Below are 18966 nucleotides of genomic sequence, written 5' to 3'. Positions count from 1 at the left end.
CAGTTGTCTGTATGTACTTCCTTCCATGTTACCGGTCTTTATAACTATCATTTTTAATGAACAAAAAACTTCAGCCTTAACTTATGAGGCTAAAGCAGGACCTGGTATCACTGTGTACTTGAATGTTTATGTATTAGATAACCAACATGCCAGGCACTGGTCTGAATCCATAAAAGATAACATACAAATAGGTCTCTTTGCAACAGACTTTTTACCAACTGATGACTTGAGAGAGTAAATATATCCACATTCTCCTTGCAAACCTAATCTCCATGCTGCCTCATATCCTTGTCTGTGCAGTTACTGGCTGCCACAAAGGCTCTTACACCCAGGAGACTCTGTCTCTAGAAAGGGGAGACTGAGTGCCACATAGTGGCAGATTTATGGAGCTGGCATCTTTCATGCAAAAGACTGGCAGCCAGGAGTAATCCAGTCCCCTAGGACATCCAATGAGACAAGTGATCAGAGTGTACCTAAATAGGTGAGGGCTAAAGAAAATGGTAGAAGGGTGGGGAGGGAAAACATAAAGAAAACTAAAGATGGTGATACCCCCTTGAAATGTTACTCGGTGTAACTGTGAATGACCAATTAACACTGCACAAATACAGTACATCTCCCCTATTTTCACCGTTGACAGGAGGGAAAAAAGAGCTAATATAATGGAAAGTCTGCTCTACCTAGGCAGGAAAGCCTAGGTAGGATTTGGTTCTGGCTCTGTTGGTTATTCAGCTGTGTGCTTACATCTTTTGGGTCACTTACCTGGGCTTCAAATTTCCTCATCTACAAAATTAAAGTATTAAACTTAAAAATCTTTTATCTCTGGATCTAAATATATCCTACATAAAAGGTCCTGATGTTTTTAGTTTAGAGAGTGTTGAGGGGGGAGCCATATTTAAGAAGAGGAAATGCTTTACAAAATCTGAGCTCCTGCCAAACTAAGATTCCTTCTAGAAATATAACTGCATTGACCCACTTTATCAAGAACTACTTAACATGACCAAAATGGAGTCTATAACACACTTTTAGACAGTAGACAACTGAAATAGATTCTATTTTTCTCAGAAAAAAGGAAGAGCTACTGTTTCTCCTAAAAGTATGAAACATTGGGGAGAAGGGTATCACTATTGTTTAATCTTCACATAAAAGTAAAGGATAATTTCTACCTAATTACATGTAACTTAAAAATAGAATAGGAAATATTCTCAAGTAAGAAAGAAAAGAGGCTCCTAGTTTCTAGGTAGTAGCAGGTTACCTCTCTGCTGTCACCAATACTAACTGCATTAATGCACATGCTTTCCATTTGCTCTTCCCCTCCTTAACACATCAGACTCAGTGTAAATATGAAAACTTGTATTTATTAGTGTTCCATGATAAGGAGATACGCCTGAGTAAAAGATGAAGAAAGATAAAGAATGAACACAGTTTCTACCATAGGAAATCCTTAAGACAGTACATACTTTCTGCACCTCTGTGGCAAGCATCCCAGCAGCATGACACTGCTCCCTGTATAAGACCACTGGCAGGGTGACAGTGAAATCTTAATATTGCTCTTTTCCTTAACAATGGTATTCTTCCTTTGTGGAAAGCCGAATGAAAGTGTTAGTCCTCTATATAGAGTTGTTACGAGAGAAACTCTGAGAATTAACCAAATGTTAGGAGGTGGCTGTGGGGAGCAGGCGGGGGAGAGAAAGGTGCTAACCTAATTAAGTGAAATTGAGTGGAGTCTGTAAAACTAAAAGCAAAAGGAACTGTACATAAGCATTAACTCTAGTTGATAAAGTTGCTTTGAACCAAAGGGTATGGGTTAATGCTGATTCTGCCATGCATGCTACTAGAGCTGAACAACAGGCAAATGGATGGGAGACCATGGAAGCCAGGTTTCTCACTGTTGAGATGAGAGGTTATAGATAAGTGAGAGGAGGTCACCATCACGTGAAGTCATGTTATATTAGATAGATGGTACATCATGTAACATGTATGATAGGCTGACATCCCTGATACAATGTGATGAGAATGGCATTTTGCCTCTGTGGACTTCTTCTCAAAACCCACAAACTCTAATTATGAGAAAACTATCAGACAAATCCTGAGATACATTCTACAAAAAAAATCTAACCAATACTCCTCAAAACTGTCAAGGTCATCAAAAACAAGGAAAGTCTGAGAAACTGAGATACATTCTACAAAAAAAATCTAACCAATACTCCTCAAAACTGTCAAGGTCATCAAAAACAAGAAAAGTCTGAGAAACTGAGATCACAACCAAGAGAAGTTTAAAGAGATATGATTAAATGTGGTATGGTACACTGGGTCAGAAAAAAGAACATTAGGTAAAACCTAAGAAAATATAAAGTATGGACTTTAGTTAATAGTAATAATTTATGAAACTTTTTCTTTATTCATTGAATTTGGCAAATGTTTCACACTAATATGTAACATGTTATAAATGAGAGAAACTTAGAGTGGGTAATATGAGAACTCTATTCTCTCTGTAATTTTTTTTGTATCTATAAGTATTTCAAAGTAAAAAATTTATTTAAAAAATTAACCAAATGTTTTCAAAACAGGGCTGCTATTGCTTAAGTACTTTAAAAAAGGAAAGACAGAAATCCTCCAAAATTCATCTTTCAACTTTTCTATACTTCTATATGTTACACCATTAAACATAGAAAACTTTCTATAAATTGGATTTCTCTAAGTTAGTATTTTTTCACATATTTTGAGTAAACAAATGCTTAACCAACTTATGCTAATCATTCCAGTATCACTATACTGGTACTTTTTACATTTTTTAAAAAGTGCAAAAATTACACAGAAAGCTTTCTATCTTGGGAAGATAATCCTGAATTTCCAGAGTACTGTGCAAAAGTGCTCGGTTTGGGCGTTTGTTTGCTGGCATTATAGTCAAAAGTAAACAATCTAAGCATCAAATAGGAGATATTTAAGTAAGTTAGCCTACTTCCTTCTGACAGAATTTTGTCACTATTAAAATTTTGCTTCTGAAGAGATTAAACAGAGGAATATTTTATATTGCATTACTAAGTGAAAATTCAGGATATAAAATTATATACCTAGTGTAAACGTAACCATAAAACTTTGTATGAAGATTTGAAGGAAATGCCCCAAAATGTTAATAGTGGCAGCCTGGCTGGTAAAATTAGTTAAAAAATATGTATATTCTTCAAATCTTCTAATATATACATGTCATATATACACACTTCAAATATACTAATACTTTTAACAGTATTAACAAATTCTCAAGGTCAGGAAAAATCAGGACAAGTCTATCCAGCACAGAGAAACACTTATTAAAAAGATTTTTCTTATAAATCAATGGCTAATTCCTTCAGTGAGTTTCTGTCCTTCCTCTAAATTTCTGGGTTGGCCAAGCACATCCAGGATTTTCACACTTTCCATTTTCATTAAAATTAGTAATTTGACTGAGGTATAGCAAAGAATATAGGCTTTATATTTGTTTCATTCTTTAGGTGTTTACTGTTACAAATTCACTGCAGTTGCATTATACTGGTATCTTTGGGGAGATGTTTAAGAACATTATTAGGAAGTTCTAGAATGATGCTATGCTTATAACATTCCTTGCCAAATTCTTATGGAGGGTTGGTCATATCAGGGCAAAGCTACAGATCATAACTATACACCAACCATTTCAACCTTCATATACTGGTAGTGACTCATAATGAACATTCTTGGGGAGATGCTTAAGAAATATTTTAGGAATGTTAGAAAGATACTGTGCTTATAAAATAACCCTTTGAATGGGGTCTTAGAATACTTCTTATACCAAATTCTTTGTGAGGGAAGATCAGTTATATGGTAAAACTATAAACAATACGCTGAATATCTAAACTCTACAGATTAAGCTAGTCAAATGAAAACTCAAAGTGAATGTACACTTTTAATTCAATTTAAAGTCACAATACTTTTTCTTCATTTTAAAAGTATCTCTTTAGAGATTTCTGGCTTCTACCAATGGAGGTTCCCAACAAACCAAACTTGTTATAACTATAAACCCCGAGGGGAAAAAGTCAGCAAGAAAAATAAATAAAAAGTATACATATTGAAAAGGAAGAAATAAAACTGCCTCTTTTTGCATACAACATGATTGTTTATGTAGAAAATCCCAAAGAATCTATAAAAGAGACCTACTAGAACAAGGGAGATTTCCAAAGACACAGGAATATCCAACCCAGTGTGGGCTACACTTAAGTTTTTTCAAAGAACAGTATCAAAGGGGTCAAAAATTATACAGTGAAAAAAAACCTGGCAAACAATCTTGGGCAGGTGACCAAGGTAAGTATCACCAGTGATAAAGCATGTTAATAACAGGCACTGCTGATATGATGTGATGAGGACTCTTCACCCCCGTGGTATTATTTAACTCCAGTCTAACCATGAGGGAAAAAAATCAGACAAGCCCAAACTGAGGGACAGTATAAGACATCTGAAAAGCAGCCCTCAAAACCATCAAGGTATGAAAAACAGACTAAGAAACTGTCACAGACCAGAGGAGACACAATTAAATGTAATGTAATAGCCTCTGTGGGAGCTAATTAAAAAGGCATTAGTGGAAATTTGGCAAAATCTGAATAAAATCCGAAGTTCAGTTAATAACCTAAATGTACCCATGTTGGGTGACAAATGCACCACAGTAATTGCTATGGGCTGAACTGCACTCCTCCCAAATGCGTATGTTTAAGCTCTAACCCCAGTACCTCTGAATACCACTACTGTATTTGGAGATGGGACCTTTAAAAAAGTGATCAAGTTAAAATGAGGCTGGAGAGTGGACCCTAATCTGACATGACTGGCATCCTTAGGAGGAAATTTGGACATGTGTTTATTTTTTTTAATGTTATGCTTCAAAAGATACCATTATGGAAGTACAAAGACAATTCACAGGCTGGGATAAAGTATTTGCAAGTCACATACCTGACAGGGGACTTTTGTATCCAGAATATATAAAGGACTCTTACAACTTCTCTTGTTTGTATTCTACAATACAAACTATGATTCTATAAATAGAACACAAATAAAAGAATTTCAACATGGGCAAAAGATATGAAGAGACATCTCGCCAAAGATACATAAATGACCAATAAGCACATAAAAAGATGTTTAACGTCATGAGTCATCAGGAAAATGCAAATTAAAACCACAAGATACTTCATTTTCAAGAATGACTGTAATAAAAAGAGTAAGAAATGTTAATGAGGATGTGGAAAAATCATAACCCTCATATATTACTGATAGAAATGTAAAATTGTGCAGCTTCTTTGAAAAAGTGTGGCAGTTCTTCAAAATGTTAAACATATGACCCAATCTGAGGTAAATACCCAGAAAAATGAGAATATATCCACACACAAACTTGTTCATGAATGTTCATAGCAGCATTATTTGTAATAGACAAAAGGTGGCAACAACCCAAATGTTTATCTAATGAATGGATAAACAAACCACGGTCTACAGCTGACCCTTGAACACAGGGTTTGAGGGTGCTGATCTCCCCTTGAAGGTGACTATTCATGTATTGCCATTTCTGCCTCAAAAGCAAAGGAACTGATAAGTGACTCACCCAAGGGCAGGAAGGTGAAAGAGTCTGGATAGAATCAAGACTCAAAACACTAGTTCTTTTGACTCCACATAGTATGAACACAAACTTTATCCCCATACTTAAAGATCTATAAAATGACAATACAGGTACTATATTGAAAAAAATCCAAGTATAAGTAGACCTGTGTAGTTCAAACACATGTTGTTCAAGGATCAACTGTAGATTCATACAATGGAGTATTTTTCAGCAATAAAAAGGAACCAAGTGCTGGTTATGTGCCACAACATAAATGAACCTTGAAAATATGCTAAATAAAGGAAGTCGCTCACAAAAGGTCCCATATTATAAGATTCCATTTATATGCAATGTCCAGAATAGGCAAATCCATAGTATGAGACATAAAGTAGATCTGTGGTTGCCAGGGGAATGACGAGGGGAGAGGGAGATGTAGAGACTGCTAATGGGTACTGTTACTTTGGGGGTTAACTGAAATGTTCTAAAATTAGATTGTAGAGATGGCTGCACAATTTTGTGAAAATAATATAAAGCACTCAATTACACAATTTTAATGGGTGAACTTTATGGTGTGTGAATCATCTCAATAAAGCAATTTAAAAAGCACAATAAAAAAACAACAAAGCTCTTAACTGGGGAAAAGACCAATGTTTCAATAACAAGGTTTTCCAAACTACTTATGCAGAAAAACAAAGAAATTTTATGGCTCAGTTTTAAAGACATTCTTTCCAACGTCTATTAAACAAACTGCCATCTTAAATTAAAAATAATTTTTAAAGGACAGTTACACTGAGTTAAAGTAGGGGTTCTAACCCTCACTGAGGGTCAGAATCACCTTGGGGAACTTTGAAATCAACAGTGACCCATCCCTTAAAAGATTTTGATTCAAGTGATGTAGGGAAATACTCCAGCAATGTTAACGTTTTAAAAGCTTCTCCATGGATTTACACATGTAGCCAGGATTGGGAATTACTGATGTAATTCAACAGAATAGTAAACTATATTCTAAAAATCTTCTGGGTGAAGGTATTTTAGGTAAATACCCAAAATAAAAAATATTTAAGAAAAATTTGTTTCTAATCATACAGCTATAAATAAAAAGCCACATAAAACACAAAATTAGCCATAAAACCAATTATTTAATTCAAGCTATAAAAAAGAGGCAATATAACTGATAAAATAATTAGGAAAGAATTTTTAGCATGTTTTAAAAGATTTAAAATAGGAGGACACTTTACAAAAAGTTGTGTGGGAAATAAAATTCTTGAACTGTAAGTAGAAATGTAACATTACAGAGTATCTTATAAAATACAATGACAGAAATATAAAAGGAAACTATGTATGCTCTAAGACTGAAAACTACTAATAATGACCAATATTTAGGCTTAAATTTACAGTTCCTGGGTATGAGTCATATTACTATACACATCTTCCAAACCAGTGGGCAATATTTTCCAATTAACCATGAGTGGTATCATCTTCTACAAAGTCTTTGGCCATCTCTGCTGTGATCACATCAATATGACTAACCTGAAGAATAAATGTTAAAAACAAAGCCTGTTAAATTATAAAGAAATACATCAGTGTTCCCCCTGAACAGGGTCATATTTTTAAAATACAACCCATCACCTATAAATTTTATGTATCAAGTCAAATGATTCTAAAACACTGACTGATAAAAACCTTTATGATGCTATTTGTTCAATGCATGAGTTTAAAGAATATTCTGCATTTTGATACTCTGAAGATACAGATAACGTCTAAATATTTGAACTACATTTTTGTTTGGTTTTTATTACTCTGCTATTTCAAAGAATCTAAGGCTGAAAACAGCAGAAATAACTGTGTGGTCTAGCCAAATATAAATGAATATATGTAACTGTTAACAACTGTGCATTAAAAAGCACTAAATAGTGTAGACAAGAAGACAGTACCTCTTAATGCCAATGAAAATAAAATCAATGCAATGAATGCCACACAAAAAATTTGCTAGCCTTCATAGACACTTGAAGTTCCTTTCTTTACAAAGACATCATCATCAGATAAACAACTTTCTAAATTTTCTTTCATTATTTAAGTAACATAAAACAAGAATTCAACAAATACAATGTATTAAATAAATACTACATGAACTTAAACTTCATGTAAAAAGAAATTACCTTATTTCTGAATTTTACGCCATAGAATTTGTCAGCCGACTCAAGCAGTTCAGGCCTAAAAGTAGTTGTAATAAACTGAGCATGTACAGCAAGTTCCATAATCATATCTGTAAGAAGAAATAGTAATTTAATAAAACCTGTTCTCAGTAGGACTGAAAATTTAAAAAGCAACTGTCTCTACTCTTACCTAAAATTTAAAACTGCCTGTAACTCTTTAATTTTTCATGCATGTATCTGCAAAAATTATCAACTTGATTTCTTAAATTAGGAATAAATCTTCAACATCAGTATCTTAAAGTTACAGAATAGAAAGCAGCAGCACCGTCTAATACAGCATTGGAAATAATGTCAGAGCAAAGTAAATTTTCTCACACAAAAAAACTGAAAAACTTTTTCCCTGCTAGCCACTCTCCCAAGATCTTTTGAACTTACTAAAGATCAGGTATAGATTATTAACAGAATCAACACTGTTTATGATGAGCTATTCAAGTATTGAGAAAAACAAGTTTTAAAAGGAGAAACTTTTGTATAAAACTGTAACTGGAGTAGGATTTTCAATTATTATATCCATTTATCACAGAACTAAACTTTGTGGTCTAATACTAAAGTTTAAAAAAACTGTTAAAAGAGAAATTATTTACTGAATGCATAACCTATCTAGTCCCTCCAGACAACATTAGGCAACAAGTAATACACTATAAAAGAGGCAGGCTATCATTTTTAGCAAGTTACTGTTAACTATGAAACCACAACTGTACCTGACACAGCCTTTCTGTGCTGAGCATCCAGAGCCTGGTCAATCTCATCAAACAAGTAAAAAGGAGCTGGGTCACATTTCTGAATGGCGAAAATCAGAGCAAGAGCTACCAAAGATTTCTGTCCACCGGAAAGCTGCTGCATTTCTCTCATTTCACCTTGTTTTCCTGTAAATGACACCTAAGAAAACAACTGATGGGTTAATATCTTAACGGGGTAAAAATTGCCATCATCTCTTAACATTAAATTGCATACCATGTACCAATTTATACTAGCAAAATGTTCTACAAATTCTACTATAATATTATGAGGAAAATTGAAATGTAAAGGTATATTACCCTAATTCCAACTCCAGTGAACTGGTCAACTGACGGAACACTGCTTTGTGACCCAGAGCCCCTCTCACTTTCACCACTCCCTTCTCCTTCATCCTGAGACTGACTGCCCTCCACATCTCCTTTCTTCATCACCAAAGTAGCTTTGCCACCGGGTACCAACTTCTGGAATACTTCACTGAAGTTTTTGGATACCTTAAAATAAATAAATAAGTCGGGTGTCAACTGGAATATGTATTTTGCTTGGTGGGATTATACATACATTATATATTACTGCTTAAAACAAGGACAAATATTTAAGAACGAAAAGTATTTTCATTATCTAATCTTAAGAACAAGAGTAACAGATTGGATCCTTTCAAGAGCTGTGTAAAACATTCTAGTTACTACATTAGCAATCTATATACTGGATTTATTTGCAAATATTAGATCCAACTATCAGTGGGAAAAAAGCTTTAAAATCTTTACAGATTGAATAAACTGAATAGTATCTGAAGATGTTACCTTGTGTGTTATTAACTACAAATAGAAACATACCTGTTTGAAAGTTAGCTGAATAGCTTCATATTTTCGAAGTTCAAGGACATTCATCAGTTCCATGATTGATTTGTACCCCCTATCCAACTCTTCCTGTCGCTTTATTAACTTTTCTTTCTGCTCAGAGAAATTTACAAACTGATCTAAAGCTTTTTTATTAACATGACTGTATTTCTTCAGTTCTGTGTTGCATTGTTCAAGTTTTCGAAACAACTGTAAAGAGAAAAAAGTACAAGTTAAGTTTGCATATAGAGAAATCTGCAAGGAGATTTCAAATTTAATACCAACAAGATCTACCTGTTTGAGGCTCAGTGTCTGGTATTTTTCAAATGCTTCCTGGGGAAGTGACCCAAGTTCTCGAATTTTCTTCATACACTCTTCTTTCTTCTTTAGTAACATGCCTTGTCGATTTGTCATCTTTTCTAGTTCTTTAGTATCATGATTTATAGCATCCATGTGTTCTTTTTCCATATTTTTCCAGCGTTCCATACTCTTCTGCAACTCCTTAATTCCAGCTTCTGTTTTATCAATGGAATTGTCCAAATCTAAAATGGAAGGGAAAACCAAATTAGGCCATAAAACCTATTTTAAAGCCAGAGTGTTACTTGACCAAAGATACTATGGTCAAATCTATCAAAGCAGGTTTAAATTTTATTGTGAAAATTTATGAAAGAAATCAGGACAAAATTAGGAGTGTACACAAGTTACTCAAGTATATATAGTTTTTATTGTTTAATGTTTATGTTTATAAAAAACTAAAATAATTTTCTTCTCAGCAACTAAGTGATAAGAAACTTGATTCAGCTATTTCATACTTTTGTCAATGAAACTAATAATTTATAGTCTCTCATAAAATTGTCACATACATTTCAACAAAACAAAGGTTACTACTTATAACCAACCCCTTCAACTGTTTCCTATAAATTGTTTATGATGATGGAAAACTATATAAAACTGCTGGTACCTTTTTTTGCCTATATTGATATTTCATTTTGTAGTAAACAATTTCATAAAATGAATAAGCTAAATTTTACCTTCTGATCGTGCCATGGTATCTTTCACTCTTTTATTGATGGCTTCAAGTTCTGAAGTTGTAGCAGTGAGAACAGTACCCCCTTCAGTCTCTCTCAGTTCATTGAGTTCCTATAACATAAAAAGAACTAAGAGTGTTAAACCACAAAATACGAATTTTGTTAGTTTCAAAGTGTTATAACTGCTACAAGTTTATGTAACTGGTGATATGTTTGAATAAACACTTAATAAAACCAAAAAACATACTTCAAATAATTGTTAAGTACTTACTGTATCCATTAAAGGAAAAAAGTAATGATACAATTATCAGAAAATCTCTCAGCATCTGATTACTACTGAGAAAATATTCCTGATATTTACCAAGTACCTAGAATGTGACATATAATCATACAAAATAGGTACTACTGCTGTGCTTATTTTGCATAGGATGAAACTGAAGCTTAGAAATATCAAATGACTTACCCAATACTGTACACTAGGTGGCAGTGCTAAAACTCCAAGCCAGGGCAAGTAGTCAGACTGCTAGTCTCTGTCCCCCAAGTCAATCAGAGCCTCTTATATAAGCACTTTCAAAAGGTTATGGTCATGAAGGAACCCTCAAAAAGACATACCTGTTCTACTTGGTCCAAGCGCTTTCTCAAATTCTCATTGAGGTAAGTCTCTACTCGAGTAATAATACCTTCTAATTTAATTCTTTCATTCAGCAGCTGTCTGTTTTCCTACAAGAAAAAAACCAGTTATTTGTCTACACAGATATGCACATTTCTCACTCAGGAATGCTGTTAATCCGCTGTTTCCTCCATTACTTGTGTTCAAATGAGCTTAGATGGAGTTTTATACCTTTTCAAAAAGCCCTGTATTTTATTTTCTCTCTTATCTATTCAAAATGCTGGTTTTTGTGCCTGTTTCTTTTTATAAGGCATGGTACCAAAAATATCTCTTCCTGATTTTCATTTCTTTACACTTAGTGTTGGTTGTTTATATCTCTTATTTAAAAATGAAATGTTACTAAAATGTTTAATCAAAATAGTATTATTAAATATGTAAAGGTGGTCAGATCAATAAATATAGCAAAGCTAACAATCTCAATTTTTATGATAAATGTACATTAAATAAGATGAAAGAAAATAAAGATTTCTTATATAACCCTAAAGCCTCATTTACTTTTATGACTATCAGAAGCCTAAGTCTATTTTCTCAATATTCTCTTTCACGAAATTCCTTCTATTTCACATTCCAAGACACTTTTCACACCAGCCAACTACCAACAAAAACTTTTTTTTGTCAACTGTACTTGCCTGCTGAAGTTGACGAATTTCATCATTCAGTGCATCAACTCTCTTCTGATCTTCCAGACTAAGTTGAGAAAGCAAATCAGTTCCCAGTTCTGCTTTCAATGATTCTCTGGTGGACTCCATAGCATGCAAACTTGCCTCCAAACTTTGTAAGCTACGTTGCTATATGACAGATTATCCATTTATTAATAAAGGTATTAGTGTATTAGTTATAATAGTGAAAAATTGGATATAGTCTATATATAACATTAAAGTGAGCTAAATAATCACATTAACTCAATTAATTATCAAGTATCCATTAAATTTGATAATCAGAACTATGTAGCAACCAGAAAAAGATTATGACACAATACCATGCAAGATGTGTGAACACATATTCCATGGTCAGAATGTACAAAAATCTTTATGTATATTCGTAAGAACAAAAAGAAGTTGCTAGAATGTTAGGGTGATACAATTGTGGGTGATATGTATTTCTTAAACTTTGCTGTTTTAGCACTTTTGATGTGCTAAATTAAGTTTTTGTCAAAACTGCTTCATGTTTATGAGAAGAATATGTTTGACCACTATCAGACAGTACTATTATATCACAGCTTAAAATGCCTATTTGTTTAATGAAGTTGGAAAGTTTGAATGTCGCCTACCAAAGGAGACTTGGGGTATGCATTGGGTAAAAGTATGGTAAAGATACATGTAGATATCCAAAACTATGGGCCAAAATGAAAATGGAACATAATATATATGTCAAATAACCTATATAACATATGGTCCACCCAAATCTCTATAATTAAAACAAATCTATTAAAGAAGCATACTTACGAACCTTTGGCATAAAAGTTTTCTCTGACTGCTGCCTCTTCTCTTTTAGCATCTTCATTTCTGATAATATGCTATCTCGAGATGCTTTAAATTTCCTTTGCTGGGTCTCAATCTGTTGCATTTGGTTCATTAGCTGATCAATTTCATTATTAATCCATATACAAGGCTAAGGAAAATTCTCTTCAGTGCCTATTAACACAACATTGTGTATCCCCTTCCTTTTCTTCACTCCTAAATAAAAGCTACTTCGACATATTTGTGGACCATAACCATGTTGAATTAAATACTACACTAAATGTGTTCAGTCATTAAAGAAGCTTGAAACATTTCACCCCACTACTTCTCTCTCAAAATAACATACTATTTTACTAATTGCTACACAAAAAATAATAAAATCCTGGTAAGTCCTAAAGGAAGCTAAATAAAACACATATATGTATATTTTAATATCTTTTCACTCAACTAATATTTACTGTGTAACCTACTATGCTTATAAGGGAGTTATATATGAGGAGGAAGCCTTGAATAACTCCTCCTAGCTGGATTATCAAATACAGGAAGGCAGGGTGCATGCTGTCAATATCCTTTTTCTTTGTACTCTCCCCTACCTTCTTCATGCTCACATCTTGCCAAATTTGGGCAGTTCTCAAAGTATGCTATGCAGACCACTGCAAAGTCAAAACTGATGTTTTATCTTTTTCTCTGTGTTCTTGCTTGTAAGTGATGACACAAAAGCTATAAACCCCTATTTTGAAAAAATGCTTGTTTCAATAAAGAGTATCCTAATGAAACAGTAAAAATAATTACTTCTGCTGCTCAAGTACCTGTATTTTTAATATTGTGTGACACAATACAAAGTACACATAAAGCACTTTTGCCTTTTACCACAGCTATTTTAAGAAAATGTGAATCTAAAAAAAAAGAAAAAAAGAGGACACTAATGAACTCATCTACAAAACAGAAACAGACTCACAGACATAGTAAACAATCCTATGGTTACTGGGGGAAAGGGGGTGGGAAGGGATAAATTTGGGAGTTTGAGATTTGCAAATATTAGCCACTATATATAAAAACAGATTAAAAAAATTTCTGTGTAGCACAGGGAACTACATTCAATATCTTGTAATAACCTTTAATGAATAATATGAAAACAAATCTATGTATGCATATGCATGAATGGGACATTGTGCTGTACACTAAAAACTGACACATTTTAACTGACTGTACTTCATTAAAAAAAAAAAAAAAGAAAAAAGAAAATGCACATGCACAGCTGTTTCAGTTGTGAGCCAAACTAGCCACTCTTCACGGAACACTTTTATTTGAAAGAACTAAGAGAACTATTGTTACTAAGGCTTGGATTTTGATGGCCATTTCTTCTACTAATACTAAATCTAAACTAAACGACCTCAAGATAGTAAAATCTAATGGACATTTTTCAATCCTTATATATTTAACTTTATGCAGTATGTGCCATTCCTGATATTCCCCATCCTTCTTCCACTGAAACACTATCTTGGTTTTCTTTCTATAATTATTTGACCAATCCTCCTCAGTTCCCCCTATAACTTTAAATTTTAGTGTTCCTCAGGTTCGTATCTCTCAGTAGACTCACACTGCTATCAACTATTTAACAGATTGGCAAAGGATGTTCAAATAGTTTTCAGTTCTCTCCCTGTCTTAAGAAGTTGAACAGACATACAACACAAGCTCTTGTGCTTAAATAAAAGTCAAAGTCAAACACATAGGATATTTTTCCCCATTGTATGTGAGAAAACACATCTTAACATGCAAGATTCTATATCCCAACCAAAACACAGTTCTTTCTCCACAACAGCAAAGACAAAAAGATATTTTCAATGTTTCTGCGCAGGTTTTCATTGAGCTTTGCTTCAAGCTCACCAAGTTCTTCTTCTGCTTTTCTAACATCTTTCTGTAATTCAAGTCTAGACTTTCTTGTGTCATAATAACCTCCAGTTAAAGCACCACGATGACTAACTTGGTCACCTATAAACAAAACATAGGGTAGTAATTCTGTATAACAATTCCTTTATTCACTGATAAACTGACTAATAATCAAGCAACTAAAGGCTTTACCTATTTAATGAGAATTAAAAAGTTAAGAGTTTAAGCTAGTCTGGAAAAAATTTTGCTTTCCAGTATTAAAATTTGTATAAAAATATACCTTCTAGGTGAGCCTGAACATTTGCCTGAAAGGAAAGAAGTGCTGAAGACTAATAGGAACATGTCAACAGGATATGGGCCCTGGCTTGGAATTCCCACTGGCCATTATTTGGGAAAATTTGAAAATCAGAAATAATAATGACAATGTGGTAACACATGTAATGAGAAAAAAATCCATGAACCACAAATAGTAAGTTTTAAAAAAGGAGAGGACTCATCTTCACAGAATAACAATAGCTAATAACTATAGAAGCAATCACAGAATTTAAGAATCACAGTTTTGAAACTCCCAATGTATAAGCAAAGGACGTTAAAACAGTTTTTAACTTTCTCCCTGTCTTCAGAAGTTAAACTGACATACAACATAAGCTCCTGTGCTTAAATAAAAGTCAAAGGTCACCAAAGGATGTTAAAAAATTGGTAAAAAAAAGTTTGGGAGAGATTCTTATATTTATGTATTCTTAAAAGATATCACTTATTAATTACAAAGGGGAAAGGGCATCTTTACAACCAAGACGAGCTAGTGGTCCAACTTGGCACCAGTTAACAGTGGGACACATTGTGTGATACAGTAAGTACACATCACTCATGCCAAGAATGCTTAACCTAAACCTAATGAAGAGGAAGCTGTGAGACAAATCCAGAAAACATGACTTCCTTCGAGAAAGTCAACTAGGGGTAGGAGGGAACAGGAGGAACCTTCTATACTGAAACTGAAGGAATCTAAAGAGAAGGCATTGCATGCATCCTTGACTGGATCCTGGATAGAAAAATACTTGGGGATAATTAAGAATGTTTATAGATACTCTTTAGATGATATTATTGGGTTAATATTAAACTTTTTAGGTATAACAATGATGCTGCGGTTATATATAAAGGAGAATGCCCTTATTATCAGGAGATAATGCTTAACTTGTAGAGATGAAGCTGCATGATTTTTACAACTTATTCTCAGATGGCAAAACAACAAAAAACTGTAAACATACGGAGGTAAAGCTTCTTTCATCAACAAATTATAAAGAGAAGGAAAAAAAAAGAAAAATGAGGGCAGGTGAACCTGTAATACCTGAGGTTCTTAACCTGGATTCCAGATAAAATTCAGGAGATCCATGGCAAAATCTTATTTCTGAATACCTTAAAGAATAAATTACTAAGTCATATTTTAAAAAATACTGTGATAACCATGCCAACATAACTGGTTTCTTTTGAGATTTAAAGTATTTTCATTTTATCCATTTAAAAACATTTTGAGAAAGGATCTATAGGCTTCGCCAAAGAACCAAAGAAATCCATGGTGCAAAAAAGAAACCCTACCATAGAGCAAATAATTATATTTGAGATATCAACTAAGTAGAAAGTGTGGACCCTGTTTAGATTCTGACTTCAATAAACCAACTATTTTAAAAATGAAAGATAACTGGACATGAATTTTCAAATATTCTTAAAATTAAAATGGAATTTATTTATTCAAAGCTAAGAATTACTATTACAAACCTTCCAGAGTAATGCAGTCCATAGTGAAAGCACGGGCCAGCTGGGTTGAAACTTCCATACTACGACAAATAAGTGTTTTTCCAAACACATGTTTGAAAGCTTTGTCAAACCTGGGATTGTACCTCAATTTACTTATCATAGGAATAGCATCCTAAAAATGAATATCTTGTTAGCAAGCAAAGAGATCACAACACAATTAATTAAAATGTCTTAGCAGAATTATGGATTACATCTTCATGAAATATAAACACAAATAACTTTATATTTCAAAACTATTAGTTTTTATACTGAAAATGTTACAAAAAGCATCGTACTTCAATATCCTAGAAATAGTGCTCACATAAACTATCCAGAGTTTCAATGCTAGAGCACAGTGATAAAGACCTTAGTGGCTCTGGAGCCAGACTGCTCAAGTTCAAATACCAGCTCCACCACTCACCTGATGTGTGCTCTGGACAAAGGTGCGTAACTTCTCTGAGTAACAGTTACTTCCTCTACAAAACTGTAGTAACAACAATACCTTCCTGACAAAGCTGTTAAAACTAGGCGAGTTATATATGTGAAACACTTACGATAGCATCTGTCACATAGAACTGCTAAATGTAAACTAATAGTATTTCCTCAAAATATTTTCATTTTAGTTTTATCTATCTATCCATCCACCTACCTACCTACCTAAGTACAGATGCATATATCTAAGTTTGATATTCAGAAAAACATTTTTTCAGATAAATTTTTTTCCCTTTTTTCTCTTGAACTGTCAGAACAGAATTTTAAAATTAGGAAATACATCCTACATACAGAAAAATGCAATATGTTAAGCTCAAGTTAATAATTACAAAGCGAACACCAACATACCACCAGACAAGGCAAGAAACAAAACACTACTGACACCCAGAAGTCAAGATTGTACCTCTTTCCTAATTGCAGTGGTTACCTCTAATGGTTACCTGCTGGGGGTGAACCACTGTTGTAACTTTTGTGGTAACCACTCCTTTACACTTCTTTCTAGCTGTCCTCTAAATTTGTTTTGCTTAGGTAATGTAAAGGGAACCACACTACATGCATTTTTGTGTGTTTTGCTTCATTCAAACATCATATTTATTTCTCAATTTCTCCTCCAAACTTCAAAGGTAATTTGTATATATTTAAAAGAAGAAAAAGCTAGACCATTTGAAAAGCTTCTAAGGTTCTCACTGTTCCTCTTAAATTGTAGAGCATTCTCATGGGGTTTCAGCTTTAACCTTAAAAAACAGTGAAATAGTTGCTACTACCATCAACATTCTGAAGCCAAACATCTCAAAGCGATACATGTTTTTTTTTTCTTCAAGAATGGTGTCTAGGGAATATTTCTAACCTATTTAAAGGTATACCAGCTAATAAAAGCCACATACTGCTTTCAGAGCCCATTGCCTTGCTAGATATTGTTAATCTAATTTATAAGCCACTTAAAAAAGCATTTTCAGAAAACTTTAAAATATTTACTTTAAATGATAGTTTCTCAGGGAATTGTTCTCCAACCATTAAATCTTAAGTTTGTCTCCCTGGAATACACTCTCAAAGTATTCTGTACGTATGTATTTTAACACTTTGCACATTTTTGCAATGATTTGTTTTATGTCTTGGCTGTGACCTCTGTCTCCCTTCCCATCCTCACTCACCCAGCACTGACTATGCTCTATGGTACAAAAGGCATATTTATCTCTAAGATTGTATGATTCCCAATGTACAGTGCCTGTGCACTAGCACATGCTAATCACAGAAAAAAGGTAACCTATGAAAGAAAGACAGACCTTAACACACATCAACTCACATTGGTTTCAGGATAGGCAGTGTCCCTTACATCTAACTTGTTAAGAGGCAGAAAAGTAACCTCTCCAGGAAGGTTCATTTTATTAAACTCCATCAAAATCTTCGTGCTGACTTCATCTGAATCAACAATGTGATAAAATAACCTACAGGGAAACAGAACAAGACCATCTAAAGTGCTATAAACATTTAAGCAAACAATTCACTTTTATTCTATGCAACCAAATTTGTATGGGGGAGGGCTACTTAGAAAATTCTAAGGGAGGGAGGCAAAGTACAAAAAGGAGAAAGTTCTGCCTTCTACAATTAAAAACAAACACTTAGCATTTATATCTTTAATTAGAAAATTAAGTAACTGAGTATACGGGATAATAACAAGAGACATATTGTATTAGAACCATAAAAAAAATTGTTCCTTGGGTTACTTATTCCTTCTTTCCCTTAAAAACTCAAAATATCAAGCAAAAAGAACAAACAAAAAAAAAAACCCTCACCTGTTCCCAGCAGTGACTTCCACACATGTGTAGAAAGCAGGCTCACATTCAAAGTTATTCATCACAATACCATGATAGCCATTTTGAACATGCTGGTTTATTCCTTTTCGACGAAAGTGGTCTAGCACTTTGTTTATGCTGTCTATTCCATTTAAAATGGCCTGTTCAGAAGTGAAAATTATTAAAATACTGCCAATGGCACTCCTGCTGGTAAGAAATGAGCCCATTACTCTATACATTAAAAAATATACCAGCGATTAAACATCCTCTCCAACAACAGGTCACTCCCTTTGAAATACGTCACTAACATGCAACACCTTACATTATGGGTTCTGTTCTATGACATCAGCATTAAAAATGGACTCTCCATCTAAAAATCAAAAGCGCTATCTCTAATAGCATGGGTGCTTAAATGATAACCACTGTTTCATATTTATAAGACAAGTAATTTGACTGTACTCTTGA

General features: G+C 33.6%; 1 protein-coding gene across 1 annotated transcript in view; it reads right to left on the bottom strand.

Moving 5' to 3' along the window:
• Positions 1–6706: 6706 nt before the first annotated feature.
• Positions 6707–18966, bottom strand: part of SMC3 (structural maintenance of chromosomes 3) — a 30280-nt gene continuing 18020 nt past the window's right edge. The window contains exons 16-29 of the mRNA XM_006200210.4: positions 18502–18662; positions 18012–18153; positions 16199–16349; positions 14375–14527; positions 12525–12676; positions 11705–11863; positions 11018–11125; positions 10409–10517; positions 9672–9919; positions 9375–9587; positions 8841–9032; positions 8505–8682; positions 7747–7853; positions 6707–7117 (exon numbers count right to left, since the gene is read on the bottom strand). Of these exons, the coding sequence (XP_006200272.1) occupies positions 7046–7117; positions 7747–7853; positions 8505–8682; positions 8841–9032; positions 9375–9587; positions 9672–9919; positions 10409–10517; positions 11018–11125; positions 11705–11863; positions 12525–12676; positions 14375–14527; positions 16199–16349; positions 18012–18153; positions 18502–18662 (2145 nt within the window). The 3' untranslated portion in view covers positions 6707–7045. The remainder of the gene's footprint in view (positions 7118–7746; positions 7854–8504; positions 8683–8840; positions 9033–9374; positions 9588–9671; positions 9920–10408; positions 10518–11017; positions 11126–11704; positions 11864–12524; positions 12677–14374; positions 14528–16198; positions 16350–18011; positions 18154–18501; positions 18663–18966) is intronic.

Source organism: Vicugna pacos, chromosome 11, assembly GCF_048564905.1.
Source record: "Vicugna pacos chromosome 11, VicPac4, whole genome shotgun sequence".
NCBI lineage: Eukaryota > Metazoa > Chordata > Mammalia > Artiodactyla > Camelidae > Vicugna > Vicugna pacos.
The sequence above is the reverse complement of the archived record's forward strand: the minus strand, read 5'-3'. Positions and strand labels throughout refer to the sequence as shown.